This window comes from Ochotona princeps, chromosome 3 (genome assembly GCF_030435755.1).
Source record: "Ochotona princeps isolate mOchPri1 chromosome 3, mOchPri1.hap1, whole genome shotgun sequence".
NCBI classification, from domain to species: Eukaryota; Metazoa; Chordata; class Mammalia; order Lagomorpha; family Ochotonidae; genus Ochotona; species Ochotona princeps.
In genome coordinates, this window is record NC_080834.1 from 92,356,814 (window position 1) to 92,373,300 (window position 16,487).

General features: G+C 49.7%; 1 protein-coding gene across 3 annotated transcripts in view; it reads left to right on the forward strand.

The window, feature by feature from the left end:
- XXYLT1 (xyloside xylosyltransferase 1) overlaps window positions 1-16,487 on the forward strand; it is a 156,159-nt gene that overhangs the window by 16,675 nt on the left and 122,997 nt on the right. For all 3 annotated transcript variants that reach the window (XR_009245175.1, XM_058662094.1, XM_004577804.2), the window contains exon 2: window positions 9,225-9,372. Coding sequence is in view for 2 of the 3 variants with exons in the window: in XM_058662094.1 (XP_058518077.1) it covers window positions 9,225-9,372 (148 nt within the window). In the remaining variant the exon portion in view is untranslated. The remainder of the gene's footprint in view (window positions 1-9,224; window positions 9,373-16,487) is intronic.

Genomic DNA, 16,487 nt, shown 5'->3' on the forward strand with positions numbered 1-16,487 from the left:
GCCGGTGCTGAGGCCGTTAGGTGCACCTGCACAGGACAGTTTGTGGGATTTAGAGGTTACCAGGCTCTTAGCAGATAATTTTATTCTGTCCTAGAAGTATGAGGTTACTTGAGAAGGCAGTTTTATTTACAGAAAATCGTTTTGCCTTCAATATCTATTGGAATTGATTACTAAGATCCTTCCCAATTGGTGGTGGTGGTGGTGGTGGTGGTGTGTGTGTGTGTGTGTGTGTGTGTGTGTGAGAGAGAGAGAGAGAGAGAGAGAGAGAGAGAGAGAGAGAGAGAGAGAACGAACGAGAACAGGTCTGTGGGTTTGCCCTTACCCACCACGCTCAGAGCAGGTCACTCTGATGTTGTCATTCCTCCTTGCCCCCCACCACACACACACATTTGTCCTGAAGGATGCTGAGGGACCAGGGGGATGATAGGGCTCCTGCCCTTGCTCTGAGCCGGTAATAGACAGCCACTCTGAGGCAACACACCCAGTGTTTGCTAGTTTCTTTCTTTTTGTTTTTTTTAAGATCTATTTATTTTTATTGGAAAGTCAGATATATACAGAAGAGGAGAGACAGAGAGGAAGATCTTCACTCCCCAAGTGGACACAGTGGCTGGAGCTGAGCAGATCCAAAGCCAGGAGCCAGGAACCTCCTCTGGGTCTGCCATATGGGTACAGGGTCCCAGGGCTTTGGGCCAGTCTCAACTGCCTTCCCAGGCCACAAGTAGAGAGCTGGATGGGAAGCGGGCCACCAGGATTAGAACGAGCGCCCATATTGGATCCTAGCATGTACAAGGAGAGGACCTTAGCTTCTAGGCTACTGCGCCAGGCCCGTGTTTGCTAATTTCATGAAATCTGCATTGCTATAATAAACCTGAGGCAGCCTACTTTGAAATGCTAGAAGCTTGGTTGAGGACTGGAATCCAAGATGAAGCTGTCCTAGCCATGTGGCTCCTGGTGAATGATTCATGGTGGGAGCAGGGACAGGAAGGTAGAGACAGACTGCATCCCATAATCCCTTCCAAGAGCAGCACCATCACTTGGCTTGAAGACCCTCCTCTTAAAGGGCCACACCAGCTTCCCACCTCACCCCTGCTGGGGGAGATACATCAGTCAAACCCATTCCCACCTGCCCTGCCTCTTCATGTCTTCCTCTAGCATCCTTCTGGGGCGGAGGAGGCCTGAGAGCAGGGCTTATCCTGGGGAGAAGTCATTGCTTTTTCTGATACTTTCTAACCTTTGCTGCCAGGACCTGCCTGTGGTTTTGTGTTGGACCTGCCTGCAGTTTTGTGTTGCGTTAGTAGCTTTTGAAGCACATCCTGCCAATGATGTCTCCAAGCATGTAGAAGGAAACTTCTGGCTGAGTATGAGCAGAGGTGTGTGCTGAGCGAGGCAGGAGAGAGGGCCCAGGACCACCTGCCCTCCAGCCAGAGCAGCGCAGAGCCAGGCAGCGCCAGTGCTGACTGCGATCAGAACACAAGTGTCATCGTGGCATTCTAAACGTATTGTGAGGCGTGATAGCAAGGTCACCTGCCCTTCATCCGGCTTTTACTGCAGCAGTTCCACAAGACAGTCCCCATGGTTCTTTCCCACTCTACATGTGATCCAGGGCATTGCATTTTACTGGAATGGCTGACATCCAGGTAACATCTTAGTAGCTGAGCCCAGGGCTGAGATCCTGAGTGCATGCCACTCTGCAGGCACTGGTTTTCTGGTGCTGGAGCAAAGGCAGCCCTGCCTGGGTGCCCCCGACAGTTGGTATTTAAGTGGCTGACAGTGTAGTTTCTTATGATTTACTTATTTTTATTGGAAAGGCAGATCAGATTTATGGAGAGAGAGAAAGATCTTTCATCTGTTGGTTTACTCCCCAATGTCCACAACAGCTAGAGCTGGGCCAATTCAAAGCCAGGAGCCAGGAATTTCTTCTGGGTCTCCCACATGGATGCAGGGTCCCAAGGCTTTAGAGCATCCTCCTCTGCTTTCCTAGGCCACAAGCAGAGAGCTGGATGGGAAGTGGAGAATCCAGGTCATTCACCAGGACCCAAATGTGCCCCAATATTGCAGGTTGCCCCAAGTAGACTTTTCCAAAATAGATGAGTCTTTCCAGATATTCTTCTCCTACTCTGCTCTTTCTTTATCACGTACATAAATTTGAAGCCCAAAACACCTCAGCAAGCAGCAGCCCCCCACTTATTGCTCAATTTGGATGCTGCTGTAAGCTACTTGACAGAATGAATTAAAAATGAAAGGAGACAGATTTTTAAAATTTTTATTATTATTTTGCATTTTATGGTACAATTCCGTAAAGACTGGGATTTCCTGTACCTCCACCAAACTCCCAACCCCGACTGATTTTCCCCATATTATAGTATAGTCCTTCATAAGGAGTTATGATTTCATCAGTCTGTATTTAAGTGTGCCCCAATATTGCTGGTATAGACAATGTCAGAAAGTCCAGCATTCCATTGTCTAGATATGTCCAACATTTTCATTGGGAGTCCATCTTTTATGTGGAAGTAGGGATGCATATTGCATTGTATCTTCACATCTGAATATGGTAGTCTATTACTTTATCACTGTACATTCCCTTAAATGAGAAGCCACAAAATAAGGTCAACAACAGGTATGAAATTAAAACAAAACCATAAAGAAGGAAAAAAATACAGCACCATGGAGTTGAAAAAGACGTGCCACTGAATAACCAACGCATGGGTGACAAAAAGAGAAAACAAAAGCCTCTTGGGTAAAATGATGCCACTGTGTGATCTATGAGCCAGTGATGAATTGGGCAAGAGAAAAGAAAGTACTTGGAAGAAGTGAAAATGAAATAAAAAACATCAAAACACATTGGGATGCAGCAAAAACAGTATGGAGAGAGTTATTGAATTTACAATTTGCATGATGGCTTCCTTATATTAGAGAGAATATATGGCATTTGTCCTTTTGGGATTGACTGATTTTACTGAGCATAATGGTCTCTAGTTAGAACCATCTAGTTGTAAATGGTATAATTTAATTCTTTTTAATGACTGAGTAATATTCCATGGAGTAGATGTACCACAGTTTTCTTTAACCACTCCTCTTTGGATGGGCATCTGGATTCTTTCCATGTCTTTGCTATTGTAGATTGTGTTGCTGTAAATACAGGATTACAGATCTCCTTCTCATATGCAGTTTTCATTTCTATTGGGTATATTTCTAGGAGCAGGATAGCTGGGTCATATGGCAGGTTTGTTTGCAGTTCTCTAAGTGCTTTCCATACTGATTTCCATAGTGGTTGTACTAGCCTGCACTCCCACTAGCAGTGAAGGAGGGTACGTTTCTTGCCACATCCACTTCAGCAGGTGTTGTTAGTAGAGTTCTGAATGTAGGCCAGTCTCACTGGAGTTAGGTGGTACCTCAATGTGGTTTTCATTTGTGTCTCCCTGATGTCTAGGGAACCTGAGCATCTTTTCATATGTCTGTTAGCCATTTGAATCTGTTCTTTAGAAAAATGTCTGTTCATCTCCTTTGCCCATTTTTTTTGCAGTTTTTTTTTTTAAACTGTCCCTGGGTTTCTGAAGCTCTTTGTAAATCCTGGATATTAATCCCCTGTCACTTGTGTGGTGTGCAAACATTTTCTCCCACTCTGTTGGTTGCTTCTTCACTTTGTTAATTGTTTGAAAGGAGACAAAAATTTAATACAGACTTTATTATTATTTTTGGGAGTTGAGGAAGCCACCTCATAATTATATGCACTGAGTGTTTTTACAAACAGCCCTTTTAAGCATTGTGAACCAATGCTTAAACCAGTGCTTGGGAAGCAGGTATAGATGTTTGAGTTTTAGAGGCTGAAGAAAACAAACACATACAACACAACACCCCGTCTTCAAGTGTGAGCCTGGGTTCTTGTGGGCTTAGATCCGGCTTTGGAATTGTATCTTTAGTGCCAGCGTTTTCAAACTAGTTGAATTTCCTTGGACACATGTCATAGTATGGAGTTTACCAAGTTGGGAATTGATTTATTCATCATCATTTTATTTGAAAGCCAGAGATTGGCAGGCAACGAGAGAAATCTCTCATTTGCTGGCTCACTTTCCAAATGCCCCAACGGCAGGGGCTGAACCAGGCTAAAGCTAGGAGCCTTGAATTCCACCTGGGTCTCCCAGGTGGGTGGCTGGGACCTGTGCTGTCCCCCTCCTCCCACCAGGCTGCCCAGCATGCCACACAGAGCCTACCCTTTGGGGAGCTGTGCCCACAGATGCTACTGCTTCCATGAGATCCTTTTTTTTTTTTTTTTTTTTTAATATTCATTTATTCATTAATTACATTGCATTACATGACACAATTTCATAGGTACTGGGATTCCCCCCCCTTCACCCCAAACCCTTCCCCCATCATGAATTCCTTCACCTTGATGCATAACCACAGCTCAAGTTCCGTTGAGATTCCCTAATTAAAAGTTTACACCATACAGAGTCCAGCATCCCACTTGTCCAGTTCAAGTTCAACCGCCTCTTAGGGAGGCCCTCTCAGGTTTGTAGGCAGAGCCAGCAGAGCGTCACCCCGATCAATTAGAAGCTCCAACATATCATCAGCAACAGTCCAGGTATGATGAGGCTGGTGCAGAGTCCACTGATTGACATAGTCCGTCTTAGGGTTTCCCCTTGTCCAGTTTTCCGCTGCAAGCATAAAGCTGAGGTGGTTGATTGATCTACTCCATTTTCCATCTTTTTTTGATTAATGCTTTGATTCCTCCATTTTGTTCAGGAAAATTAGATTTATAGGGAGAAGGAGACACAGAGAGGAAGATCTTCTGTATGCTTGTTCACTCCCCAAGTGGCCACAGCAGCCGGAGCTCAGCTGATCCAAGCCAGGAGCCAGGAGCCAGGAGCCAGGAACCTGGAGCCCGGTGTGTGCTGGTGGCCAAAGAGGAGACTCTGGGGTTGGTAAAGGGATCGTTGTTGATGCACATAAAGTGTTTGAGAAGGAAATCACTTTGTAAGCTGAGTGTGTGTGTTGGGGGTGGGGGGAAGGGATAGTGCTTTTTAATTAGTTTTTAATTTTAAATCTGTCATGCAGATGTGTTGTAAAAGCCACACCTAGTGAATGAGGCCTTTTTGGTCAGTATCCACAACAATCATGTATTTCTCTTGGCACAGGCCAATGTTTGGGGATTGGGTCTTATGTTCCTGGTTTCCTAGGTTACCTGCTAATCCTCCCTAGCTCCTGAGGGGAGATGGCGGGTGGAGGTGGTGGAGATGGGTGGTACCCTCCCTCTCTTTTTTTCCCTCCTCACTGGTACTTTGCTTTCCCCTGCCAGCCAGCAGACCCTGGGCTAGGTAGAGGCTCCAAAGTGTACCAGGGAAACCAGTTTGCACCCCTGTTCTAATCTGAGGGAGGGCTGGGTGCTTTGGTTCACAGTGGCAGGGCCTGTGGTTTGCTTCCTGCTGCAGGCAGTGGATCCTGTGGACCAGCTTCTCTCTAAGTAGATTTATTATATGAAATATTCATCGGAGTGGGCTTGGTGGAGAATGTTCAGAGTACAGCTTGACCTCATTCATCTATTAATGCTGATCGGATGCAGTGATTGCTGGGGAAGCTTGGGGGTGAAATGGGGCTGGGTGGAGAGAGAGATGGCTCTGGCATCCCCTGATCTCCCTGAGCAGGATGGGCAGGCCTGCACCCCAAGCGTGTGTGCATGTGTATCTGTTCTCTCTGTCCTGTGCCCACAGATGCTACTGCTTCCATGAGATCCTTTTCTTTTTTAATTAGAAAGATTTATAGAGAGAAGGAGACACAGAGAGGAAGATCTTCTGTATGCTTGTTCACTCCCCAGTGGTCACAGCAGCTGGAGCTCAGTTGATCCAAGCCAGGAGCCAGGAGTGTCTTCTGGGTCTCCCACGTGAGTGCAGGGTCCCAAGGCCTTGGGCCATCCTCGACTGCTTTCCTAGGCCACAAGCAAGGAGCTGGAAGGGAAGTGGAGTAACCAACAGATGAACTGGCACCCATATGGGATCCCAGTGCTTGCAAGGCGAGGATTTAGCCAGTACTGCATCACACTGGGCCCTGTTAGATCCTTTTTGTTTGCTTCCAGCCCCTGCAGTTGCCCAGGCCCCCTGGGAAAATCTTGCTTGTGGGAGGCTGCACCTGGGCCCTGAGGGTGAGAGAGGGTTGTCACGCTGAAGATGGGCCCCTGTACCTGTCCCAGATCATCCTCACAACTGTCATCTGAGGCAAGTGTGGTCATTCCTATCTTACCCACAAGGATGCCCAGGCTCAGAGAAGCACCATGTCCCAAGTGCAGTTCATTTTGTGTTGTAATGGACCTGTATTGATGTCCTGTAGTGTAGCCAGCAGCTGGACTCTGGACAGGGGGACCATCACAGCCTCTGGTATCAGGGAGGAGAAGCCAGCCTAGCAGAGGCAGAGGCAAAGACCTGTCAGGTGGGCCCAACAGGGGTCAGTGAAGCCTAGTGTTATAGCAGGGGTAGCATGGCCAGGAATTGTGGGAGGCTGTAGGAAGGCTGGAGGCCAGGATAGGGGTTTACTGGACAGACAGGGACAGGGATTTTCAGGACAGATGCCCAGGGTCGTGAACTATAAAGGTGGGGCTGACTAAAGAGGGACTGCTTGGCTGTTCTGCCCAACCATGGTAGGGAGGGCAGGTGGGGTGGCCAGAGCATGTCTGCAGGGACCTCATGGGCCTCACTAAAGATGGACCATAACTGAGGCCTGGAGGTGCTTTTATTTTTCTTATTATATTTTTAAATTTATTTTTATTAGATCGATTGGTTGATCTATCTGTTGGTTAACTCCCACAGTCAAGACTTGGCAAGGCTGAAACCAGGAGTCAAGAGTTCCATCCTGGGGAAAAAATAAGAATTCCATCCTGGGCCCAGAGTGGTAGCCTAATGGTTAAATCCTCACCTTGCAAGCACTGGGATCTGGGTGGCAATTTGCATCCCAGCTATTCTACTTCCCATCCTGCTCCCTGCTGTGGCCTGGGAAAGCAGTCAAGGATGACCCAAATCCTTGGGACCGTGTACCCACGTGGGAGACCCGGAGGAGGCTCCTGGCTCCTGGCTTTGGATCGACTCAGCTCTGGCCATTGTGGCCACTTGGGGAGTGAATCAGCGCATGGAACATCTTTCTGTCTCTCCTTCTGTCTGTAAATCTGCCTTTGCAATAAAAATAAAACTTAAAATTAAAAAATATTCCATCCTTGTCTCCCACATGTTGGTTGCAGGGACCCAAGTCCTTGAGCCATTATCTGCTGCTGCCCAGGGCACACATTAGCATGAAGCTGGACCACAAGCAAAGCTAGGACTTGAACCCAAGGACTCAATAATGATTGGGGGAGGGGCTCCAGGTAGCATCTTCACTGCTGCAGGCAAATACCCACCTCATAAGAGGTTTTGAAGCCAAGCAGAGGGAGCAATGGATTTGTGGATTTGAAAAATGATCTGGGAGGAACAGTCGAGGTTGTTGGGATGGGCGAGGTAGGAGGCAGGGGAGGCACCTGTCAGGCTGAGTGGCAGCAGAGGGCATGTGGGGGCGAGAAGCCTTGGCGTTTGTGTGGGGAAACAGCAGGAACTGGCTTGGATCCTGCATGCCAGACTGAGAGGCCACAGAAAAGAGAACATCTGAGTCAAAGAAAAGACGCAGAGAAAGAGTGGAAGAATGTAGTGCCTCATGAGAGCAATGTCCCAAAATAAAGGATTTAAGGAGTTATATAAAACACATCTTTGGAAATGACTAAGAGTGGTGCCACGTGAAGGTTTTCTAAGTTTACTAGAAATGCAGGCAACACCAAACGGTATGAGCCAGGAGAAATACAGGTTAAAGGGAAACATGAGAGAAGCCAGGTGTTTGAGAATATACACCAGAGAGGCTGGTATTAATACCAGTGTCCTCTACAGGTGCTGGTTCAAGTCCTGACTGTTCACTTCCCAACCAGCTCCCTGCCAATGTACCTGGGAAAACAGTGAAGATGGCCCAAGTGCTTTGGCACCTGAATGCACATGGGAGACCCAGATGGAGTTTCAGGCTCCTGGCCATTGGGGCCCTCTGGGGAGTGAATCGGAGGATGAAAGATTTCTCTGTCTCTCCATCTCTCTGATTCTCCCTCTCTCTGTGACTCTATCTTTCAAATAAATGTATCTGTTGAAACAAAAATGTAGACCAGAGCCCAAAGTTGAGAAGAGCAGACAGGACGCTTAGCACCAGTCCATGGCTGTGATATGACCCATGATGCTTTGGGGGTACAAGGCCTGCAGGTGACCTTGACAGTGGTGCCCCTCTAGGTGTTTGCTTTCTCATATTTTTTCCTTTTTTAAAAAATTATTTGAAAAGCAGAATAACCAAAAAAAAAAAAGAAAGAAAAGAAAAGAGGGGGAGACAGAGGAGACTAAGATCTTTCATTCATTGCTGGTTTACTTTCCAAATAACTGCAATAGGCAGGGCTAGGCCAGGCCAAAGCCAGGAGGCAGGAATTTCTTCCAGGTCTCCCACAGGGGTTCAGGGGCCGAAGCGCTTGAACTGGCCTCTGCTTCTTTCCCAGGAGCATTAGCGGGGAGCTAGATTGGAAAGCGGAACAGCTGGGACTTCCTCTGGTGCTCAGACATGCAATGGCAGCTTAGCCGGCTGTAGCCCCATCCTATTTGTAATGTGGAGGCTGCTGGAGTGGTGTCTGCCCAACTCTGGTGCTGTAGTTTGGGGGATCAGAGTGGGTGAGGGGTGAGGGTGGCACTTCTGAGTGCTTGGAAGATGGTGTCACCTGCTTGGCCCTGAGTGGTTCCGGTGACCAGATCCTTGCTTTATTCGCCATCTAGGACAAGGAGGGTGGAGCTGGAGCTCCTGATGGTCCTGGGGGACACACATAGAGGCTGCCAGGGGGTGGTGATAGCTGGAGCAGGGTTTGCTACCCAGTGTCCTGGGGCCTCTGAGTGCCAGGACCATAGCTTGAACATGATTTCCAGTCTCTGGGCACAGCATTACCCACAGGAGAGACCCAGCTTGAAGCTGGAATCCAGGAAGCATTCTGGGGACCATTCCCCATCCCTGTCCTGTCCTGCTCCATGTCCCTTCCCCATCCCCAGGGCCAGCTTCTGCGCTGCCTCCCATTTTTCTGTTTCCATTCATTCGGCTTTACGGTAGGATTGTGTTGGGGTCAAGGCTTCCATGGCTATAAACACATTTGAAACAGCTGGATCACTGACCCTGCTGGCTTTCTTTGCATCCCACTGCAGGTCATCTTCCATGATGTTGCCGTGCTCACAGACAAGCTGTTCCCTGTGGTGCAGGCCATGCAGAAGCACTTCAGTGCCGGCTCTGGGACCTACTACAGCGACTCCATCTTCTTCCTGTCGGTGGCCATGCATCAGATCATGCCTAAAGGTAAGGTGGGCTGCCAGGTGCCACGGTGCCCTGGGTATCTGCTTTCTGCACTTGACTCCCCTCTGGCAAGGCTGTGACAGGCCAAAAGCACCAAAATGTGAGAGGGCGAGGCATGGCCAAGCCCTAATTTCAGAGAGCTTCCTGGATGGCTCCCCAAGGTCCGTTCCTGCAGTTCACTGGCCCTAGGCTTGGGAGATCTGGGATACCAGCCATGACCGTGCCCCTTGGCAGACATCCCCATCCTTAGTTTGCCCATCTGTAAGGTGGCAGCACTGCACCCAAGGCTCCCCCATCCGAACTGGTGATCCTCACTGTTCTCGTTTGTACCTGTACTTGTCTCATTTCAAAATATCGAATCTAGAGGTACCAAGTGCCAGTCATAGCTGAGTAGGATTCTTGCTCCCTTCTAGTTGCACATTTAGAAGACACCTCTGGGCCTCTGGCCCTCCCAGAGAGAGGAGATGCAGTCTCCAGGTGTGGAGTTGCTGGCATCAGACTGGGGGCTGGGAGAGGGAGGATTCTCATGTGTGAGATGACCCTTCCTTCTGGCTTCTCCTTGCATTTTTTTTTGAATGAAAGTCATTTCTTTTCTTAATTCACTGTGACCATTTAAATACAGCATGGCATCTGAAAGCCACAGTGTGAACAATTAACGTATCAAGGAGCAACATGGTTAACTGAGCCTTATGAGCCATCACACCATGGTCCTTGACAGGTCTGGTGCTCTAGGTGGTGCTGGCTCCTAGCCACAGTGAGCCGTGTGCTGCCCCTCCTGGAGGTGCCCACACGGACTCCTGGCCACAGTGAGCCATGTGCTGCCCCTCCTGGAGGTGCCCACATGGGCTCCTGGCACCTTCAGGAAGCAGTGCTTCAAAATGCAGCTGATTTATCTTTCCCACTCTAGGCAGGACCTGCTTTCCAGAGTGTAGCCAGGCTGTCTGGCGGAGGCTTGCTGTTTGGGTTCCTCCAGGAGTAAAAGGGGGCTCACAGGAGTGGGAAGTTGATGCCTGTTCCCTGTGGCAGGTCACTTGTGACAACATGAGCAACAGCAAGCCCATCCATTTCAGACTGGGGCTTGGTTGCAGAATGTTCTCTGAGTTCTCAAGCAGGGACTCCGGGGGAGGGAACGGGCATGGAGCAGGGGCCTTAAGGAGAGAGAGTGACAAGTTTCACTGCAGGGACAGGAGCCAGGGTCTATATCTCTTCATGGTGGCCCTGGTGCAGCCCTATGGGCTCACTGGTACTCTCCCAGCCCAATGAGATGCAAGGAGAGCTGACCAAGGCTTGGCATGAACTGCCCAGCATTGCACAGACAAAGCTGGGATTTGAACCCAGGTCCAGAGAAGCCAGCTGCTGTGTGCTATGCAGAGTCCTCAGCTTGCAGGCTGGGAGACAAGATGCAGGTGCTGGTGCTGGCTCTGCTGCTGTCACTGAAGCCAGTTGACTTCCAGATCTCAGACTCCCCACAGTAGGGAGCTGTTTCACTTGCATTCATAAGAGACCAGGCTTCAGGAGTCCCCCTGAGGTCTGCAGCTGTGGGGTCCCAGTAGAAACAGAACTTGTACCCTTAAAAGTCCATTCCTTCTCCCATACCAACCCCACTTCACCAGTTGGCCATTGTGATCTGTTACAAGGTTTCTGTGGCTAAATGCATTTGAAACAGCTGGGTTGGAGGGGCGTCAAGAGCCCCTTGCCAGTCTGCAGTCTGTGGGCACAGCTGACCTTACTGCCAAGGGTTGGTGGCACGCCCCACCTCCCAGATCTTCTTCCCTCCTGCCCGCTGGTGACTGCCTACCTGTCCTGTGCTAAACTCCTAGCCCGGCCGTCTCTGGGGTATGCAGACTGAGATGCGGTGCAGCACTTGTGGCTTGTCAGGAGAGGCTGCCAGGGGATTCAGGCCCTGAATTGTTAGAGAGCTGCAGCCTCGTGCAGTCCTCGCTGTAGCTTGAGCCATGCCACCCTGGTCCCTTGCTCTGGCCTCCCTTGGCATGTTGCATGCAGGACCGCGTCTGCCAAGAATGGGCTTTGGGAAAGCTCTGGGTGTGAACAGATTAGGTTGTTGAGGCCCCTCCAGGCAAAGGGGCCAGCCTCAGGAAGCAAGGGTGGAGTTGATTCTGGGGTTGCTGGGTGTTCTGAGCATTTGCTGGTTGGAGGGTGAAGGGATCAGGCGGGGGGTTTCCCAGGGGTGTCTGTGGCATCTCTCCTGCAGGCCACTCTCCTCCTCCTAGACTCTTCCCTGGAATTCTGCCCATTCACAAGGACCTCCTTGTCCTAACCCCACACCCCATTCCTGCTCATTTTTCTCAGCTTCTCTACAACTGTGACAGTGTGATGGGCTACGCACTTGCTGTTCGAGTTACCCTGTTATGTTCACATTCTTTTCCCCCAAGCAAGGTTCAGTTGAGTCTGGGGCAGAACTTGTCCCTCTGAGTAACACCTCAGGCAGGAGAGCTCTTCTGATGTCTGTTCGCAGAAATCTGGATTTTCTTCCTCCTCTGTGGCTAAACCTGTCCTTCTCCTGACCCTGTCCGAACCTGCACTGCAGTTGTTTGCTGCTTTTGATATCTCACATATAATAGTCCTAGGAGAGTATCTGAACATGACATTAGTGTAGAAAAAAAGCTATCTATGTGAATGTCATGATTTTTAATTCTTTGGGTTCTGTTCTAGTATTTTCCGAACATGTCATTTAAAAAAAATTAAGTAGGAGCTCTACTATATATTCAAATCATTCTGAGTCATGAGGGATCCACACAATGCTGAGGGTTCCAGAAGAGTCCATGTCACAGGCTCTGGGCAGGAAGGAGGAAAGGCTCCTGGAGGAGGAGGCTTTGCACAGTGCACCAAAATTCACTGAGGTGGGTAGGGAGCTGGCCTATAGCGTGGGGACTTGGTCTGGAACCAGGGAGAAGGCTTTGTGGGCTGTGTCTGACAGGGAGGCGCTGGGTCAGAGCTGTGCTTTGAGGAGGCTGACATGGCCCAGAGGTGGGGAGCCCTGTAGAGGGGTCTGCTTGGCCATGGCCTAGAGTGGGACATGAGAACAGGCACTTACAGCAGCAGGCTTATGGGGTCAAGAGTGTGTGTCCAGGACCAAGGTAAGTACCCCAGGAGACCAGAAGGGCACCCCACTGAAGCTGTCTCCCTGTATGCACAGGACAGTTTGGGGCCACAGGGGTCATTGTCCCGGCTGCCACAGGATGGGTCATGACCTGACTTGCAGGTTTTAGGCACTCTGCATGCAGAATGAGAGCAGCGAGGAGCTGATGAGAAGGTGTATGTGGGCAGCCTTGTGCTTGGAGCTTCTGCCAGGGGGCTGCCCTCCTGCAGAATCAGCACAGGTGTTCTTGCCTTGGGGCCACTTGCTAGTCAGTCCTGTGCATTTGGTGTAAATTAGCCCACTCCACTGTCTTTCTTCTCAACACGGTATTGGGGTGAATGTCCCCTAGGGGGTAAGAGGAATGCTATGCTGGATTAAAGAAATGAGTTGGAAGGAGGTAAAGGTATTTTGGAGACAACCTCTGGGTCCTGGGAGAGGAGATGGGGAGGAAAGAAGACTGCTGCCCATTTCAGACCTTTGAGGTCTTGCTGGAGTGGGCTCTGAACTCTGGCAAGCCTAGGGGCACTGTTCTCCTCCTAGCACTCTCCTCCCAGGCTTTGTGAGTCTGGCCCTGGGTCCTGGGCCCCAGGACTGTGCAGTAGTATGCATCCTTGGCTGCGCTGTGGGTCTGCTTGGCTTCTGGGGCCAGGCCAGGGTTATCATGGTTTCTGTTGGGGTAGAAATTATTGACATGCTCATGTGCCTCATGGGGAAGAACAGTTGCATACCCTGAGCCACAGCCCCGCCCTTGTCCATGCCCATTGTGGCATCATATTTCCAGGTGCATTATGCTTGTGTTGGCAGAATTCCAGATAGATCTTCCATCTTTTGGCTCACTCTCCAAATGGCTGTGACAGTCAGGCTGGGTCAGGCAGCAGCCAGGAGTTTCTTCCAGGTCTCCCATGCAGATACAGGGACCCAAGCACTTGGGCCATCCTCTGCTGCTTTCTTAGGCACATTAGCAGGAAGCTGGATTGGAAGTGGAGCAGCCAGGACTCAAACTAGCTTAGCCTGCGCGGTCCTAGCTCTGGCCTTGACACTTTTGAGAACTTGTTGGCAGCATGGTTCAAGTTAAATGGATTAGCTGCCATATGCAAAGCCAGCATCCCTTATGAGTGCCATTTAAAGTCCTGGTTGCTTCACTTCCCATCCAGCTTCCTGCTGATGGCACCTGAGAAAGGAGCAGAGGATGGCCAAGAACCTGGGCTCTTGCACCCATGTGGGAGTCTCAGAATAACCTCCTGGCTTTTGGCCTGGCCCAGCCTCGACTGTCGTTGTCATTTGGGGAGTGAACCAGTGGATGGAGGAACTCTCTCGAATTCTTGGTTTTTCAGATAGATAGATCAATCTTAAAAAAAAAAAAAGAAAAAAAAGAGGTTGGACGATCATTGAGAGCAGCGCTTCATACTCAGGGTCACTGTGACTCTCAGGGACCTTGAGAGATTGCAGAGCCAGAGCTGGGGTCATGGTAGTCTCCTCATTGACTGAACATGAGAGTGACTGCCTGTTCTCTCCGTAACACAGAGACTCCAATTGACGTTTCATGGGATTGTTCTGAGCATTCGTTGAGCTCACCTGTCATTAGATTTAGAACAGTCCCTGGAGAGTAGCTCACTGTCAACATGAGCTGTCTCCTCTCTGGGTCTCAGTGTCCTTGGCTGTAAAATGGGTGTTGACTTCAGGGAGTGACCACGCAGTTCCCTCTGCAGCGGCTCAGCCCCATGCCTGCTGAGCTATAGGGTCCCAGAAGTGACTGTTCCCCCTGACAGTGGCACTGATAGCTGTAACCCCACAGACACAGCCCCGAAGGCTAGGAGGAGAGATGGGCTGGAGTCAGCCTCTCAGACCATCTGCTTTGGTCCTTGGGGAGGAGCCTCTCAGAGAGTAGGTGGGAGTGCCACTACATGACCCAGAGTGAGGCCCTCTCTGTAAGCACCCCCCACCCTGTCCTCCAGGTGTGTATGACCTTCCTCTAGGGGGCGCGTGTGCTGGAATGGAGTAATGCAATGCTAAGTGGCTCATCCCCTGCCCTCTCCCGGAACCCTAACCCCCAAGACCATGCAAGACCATACGCGGCAGCTGCCACATCTGTACGGTGCTAGCTCGGATTGATGCTTTTGTCAGCTCCTGCATGCTTGTGTGGTCTGGGAAGATCTGCGTGGACAGGAAGACCAGGCAAATGCTAAGCTTTAAAAACCACTGAGAGCGTGGGACTGGGCCTGAGCCTTGTTTGCTCAGGTCATCTTTTGAGGCCGAATTTCATGCTTACTGTTGTAGAAAAGTCACCTGGTCTTGGACTTAGGTGGGGCCAGGTTGTAGCCTCCTCTTACCCTGAGAATGTGTTTTTTCTTTCTTTTTTTTTTCCCCACACAGTTTAGCAGCCTTCAGAAACATGTAAAGTCTTTCTTGGGAGGGGGATCCGCAATCTATGCAATGTGCACAATTTCATGAAAGAAAGCTCAGTCCAGAGCCTTGTGCTGAGGTATAGCCCTTGAGGATGTTTCCTTCCCTGTGAATTCCCAACAATCTGAAGTTTAGCCAAGATGGGGATTTATCCAATTTTGGCTACAGTGAGGCTTTCCAGTGTCTGTATCGCGTTTTGGCAGCTGGCGAATCCAGAACTGCTTATGCAGGTTGTCAGGCTCAGGTGGAACGATTAGCCCTTTCTTGATCACATTTTTGGTTCCTGGCCTTGGTCTCCCCCAGTACAAAGCAATGAAACATCCAGTGGTTATTTCTTGGAGAGATCACATAGTGCTAGGATGACACTTGCAAAAGCTTGCTAACTCTGTCCAGAGGAGGAGCCAGATGACCAAGATGCCCCAGATGAATATGAGTCGCCTCCACCTGAAGATGCGCCATTGTACCCCCATTCACCTGGTTCTCAATATCAACAGAATAACCATGTGCATGGACAGCCATACACAGGCCCTGCGGCACATCACATGAACAGCCCTCAGAGAACTGGCCAACGAGCACAAGAAAATTATGAAGGCAGTGAAGAAATGTCCCCGCCTCAGAGCAAGGACCAGTGGAATGCACGCGACAAACTGACTCCACCAAGACTGTGAACCCAGGCCTTACAGTCCAACCTTTTTCTGTGTCTGGCCAATATTTAAAACTAGAGAAACTATTCCTAATCAACATGGAGTGGAGAGTTTATTCACTGTCTTACCTGCAGAAATTTGCTGTCAATATATAACCCACCTGCAGTGGAAAGTATATAGTGCTTCGTAATAAATGGCCTGATGCTAATGTGTAAAAAAACAAAACAAAACAAAAAACCCACACACTGATTTATTTGAAAGGTAGAGTTGCAGAGAGAAAGAGAGAGAGATCTTTCATTTACTGGTTCACTCCCACAAATTGTTGCAGTGGACCAGGCCAGAGCCAGGAACCAGGACCTGCATCTGGGTCGGAGCCCCAAGTTGGAAGCTTGGACCAGTGCTCTGACATGGGGGTACACACATCACAATCAGCATCCTGGCTGCTGCAGTGTGGTGTTAGACCCTGAGACCGCTCAGAGCTATGTCTGCCCTGAGCCGGGAGGGAGGTGTGTGTGAGGGCGTTCTTGGGTTGGTGAGGCCCAGCAGGGAAGCCAGAGTGGGCTTAACGAGTTCATGTGTGAGTGTTGCTTGGCCTAGGTTCCCAGGTGTGAATGAGAGAGAATTGAGGGAGGACCAGAAAGCCTCCCTTCCTCCTGCCAGTGGGGCAGTGGTGGGGGCTGAACTCAATCAAGAGAATTCAGACTGCCAGCCTGCATTCATTCATTCATGCCCTGGAACTCGGCGCTTGTGTGTGGGTTTCTGTGGAAAGTCTTCAAGATCTTGCCTCCCTCCCCTGCATGAAGTGAAATGCCGTAAAAGCCACATTTAGTTCAGCTGGCTGGCTTCTGTGCTTTTTATGGTTTTACTCCCCGCCGTGAGGAGGCCTTTAATGTTCTCTCTTATCGGTTTCATAAAACAGTGAAGACTTCCAAGGCTGGTTTATGGCATTTTATAACTTTGTTCAGTGTGAA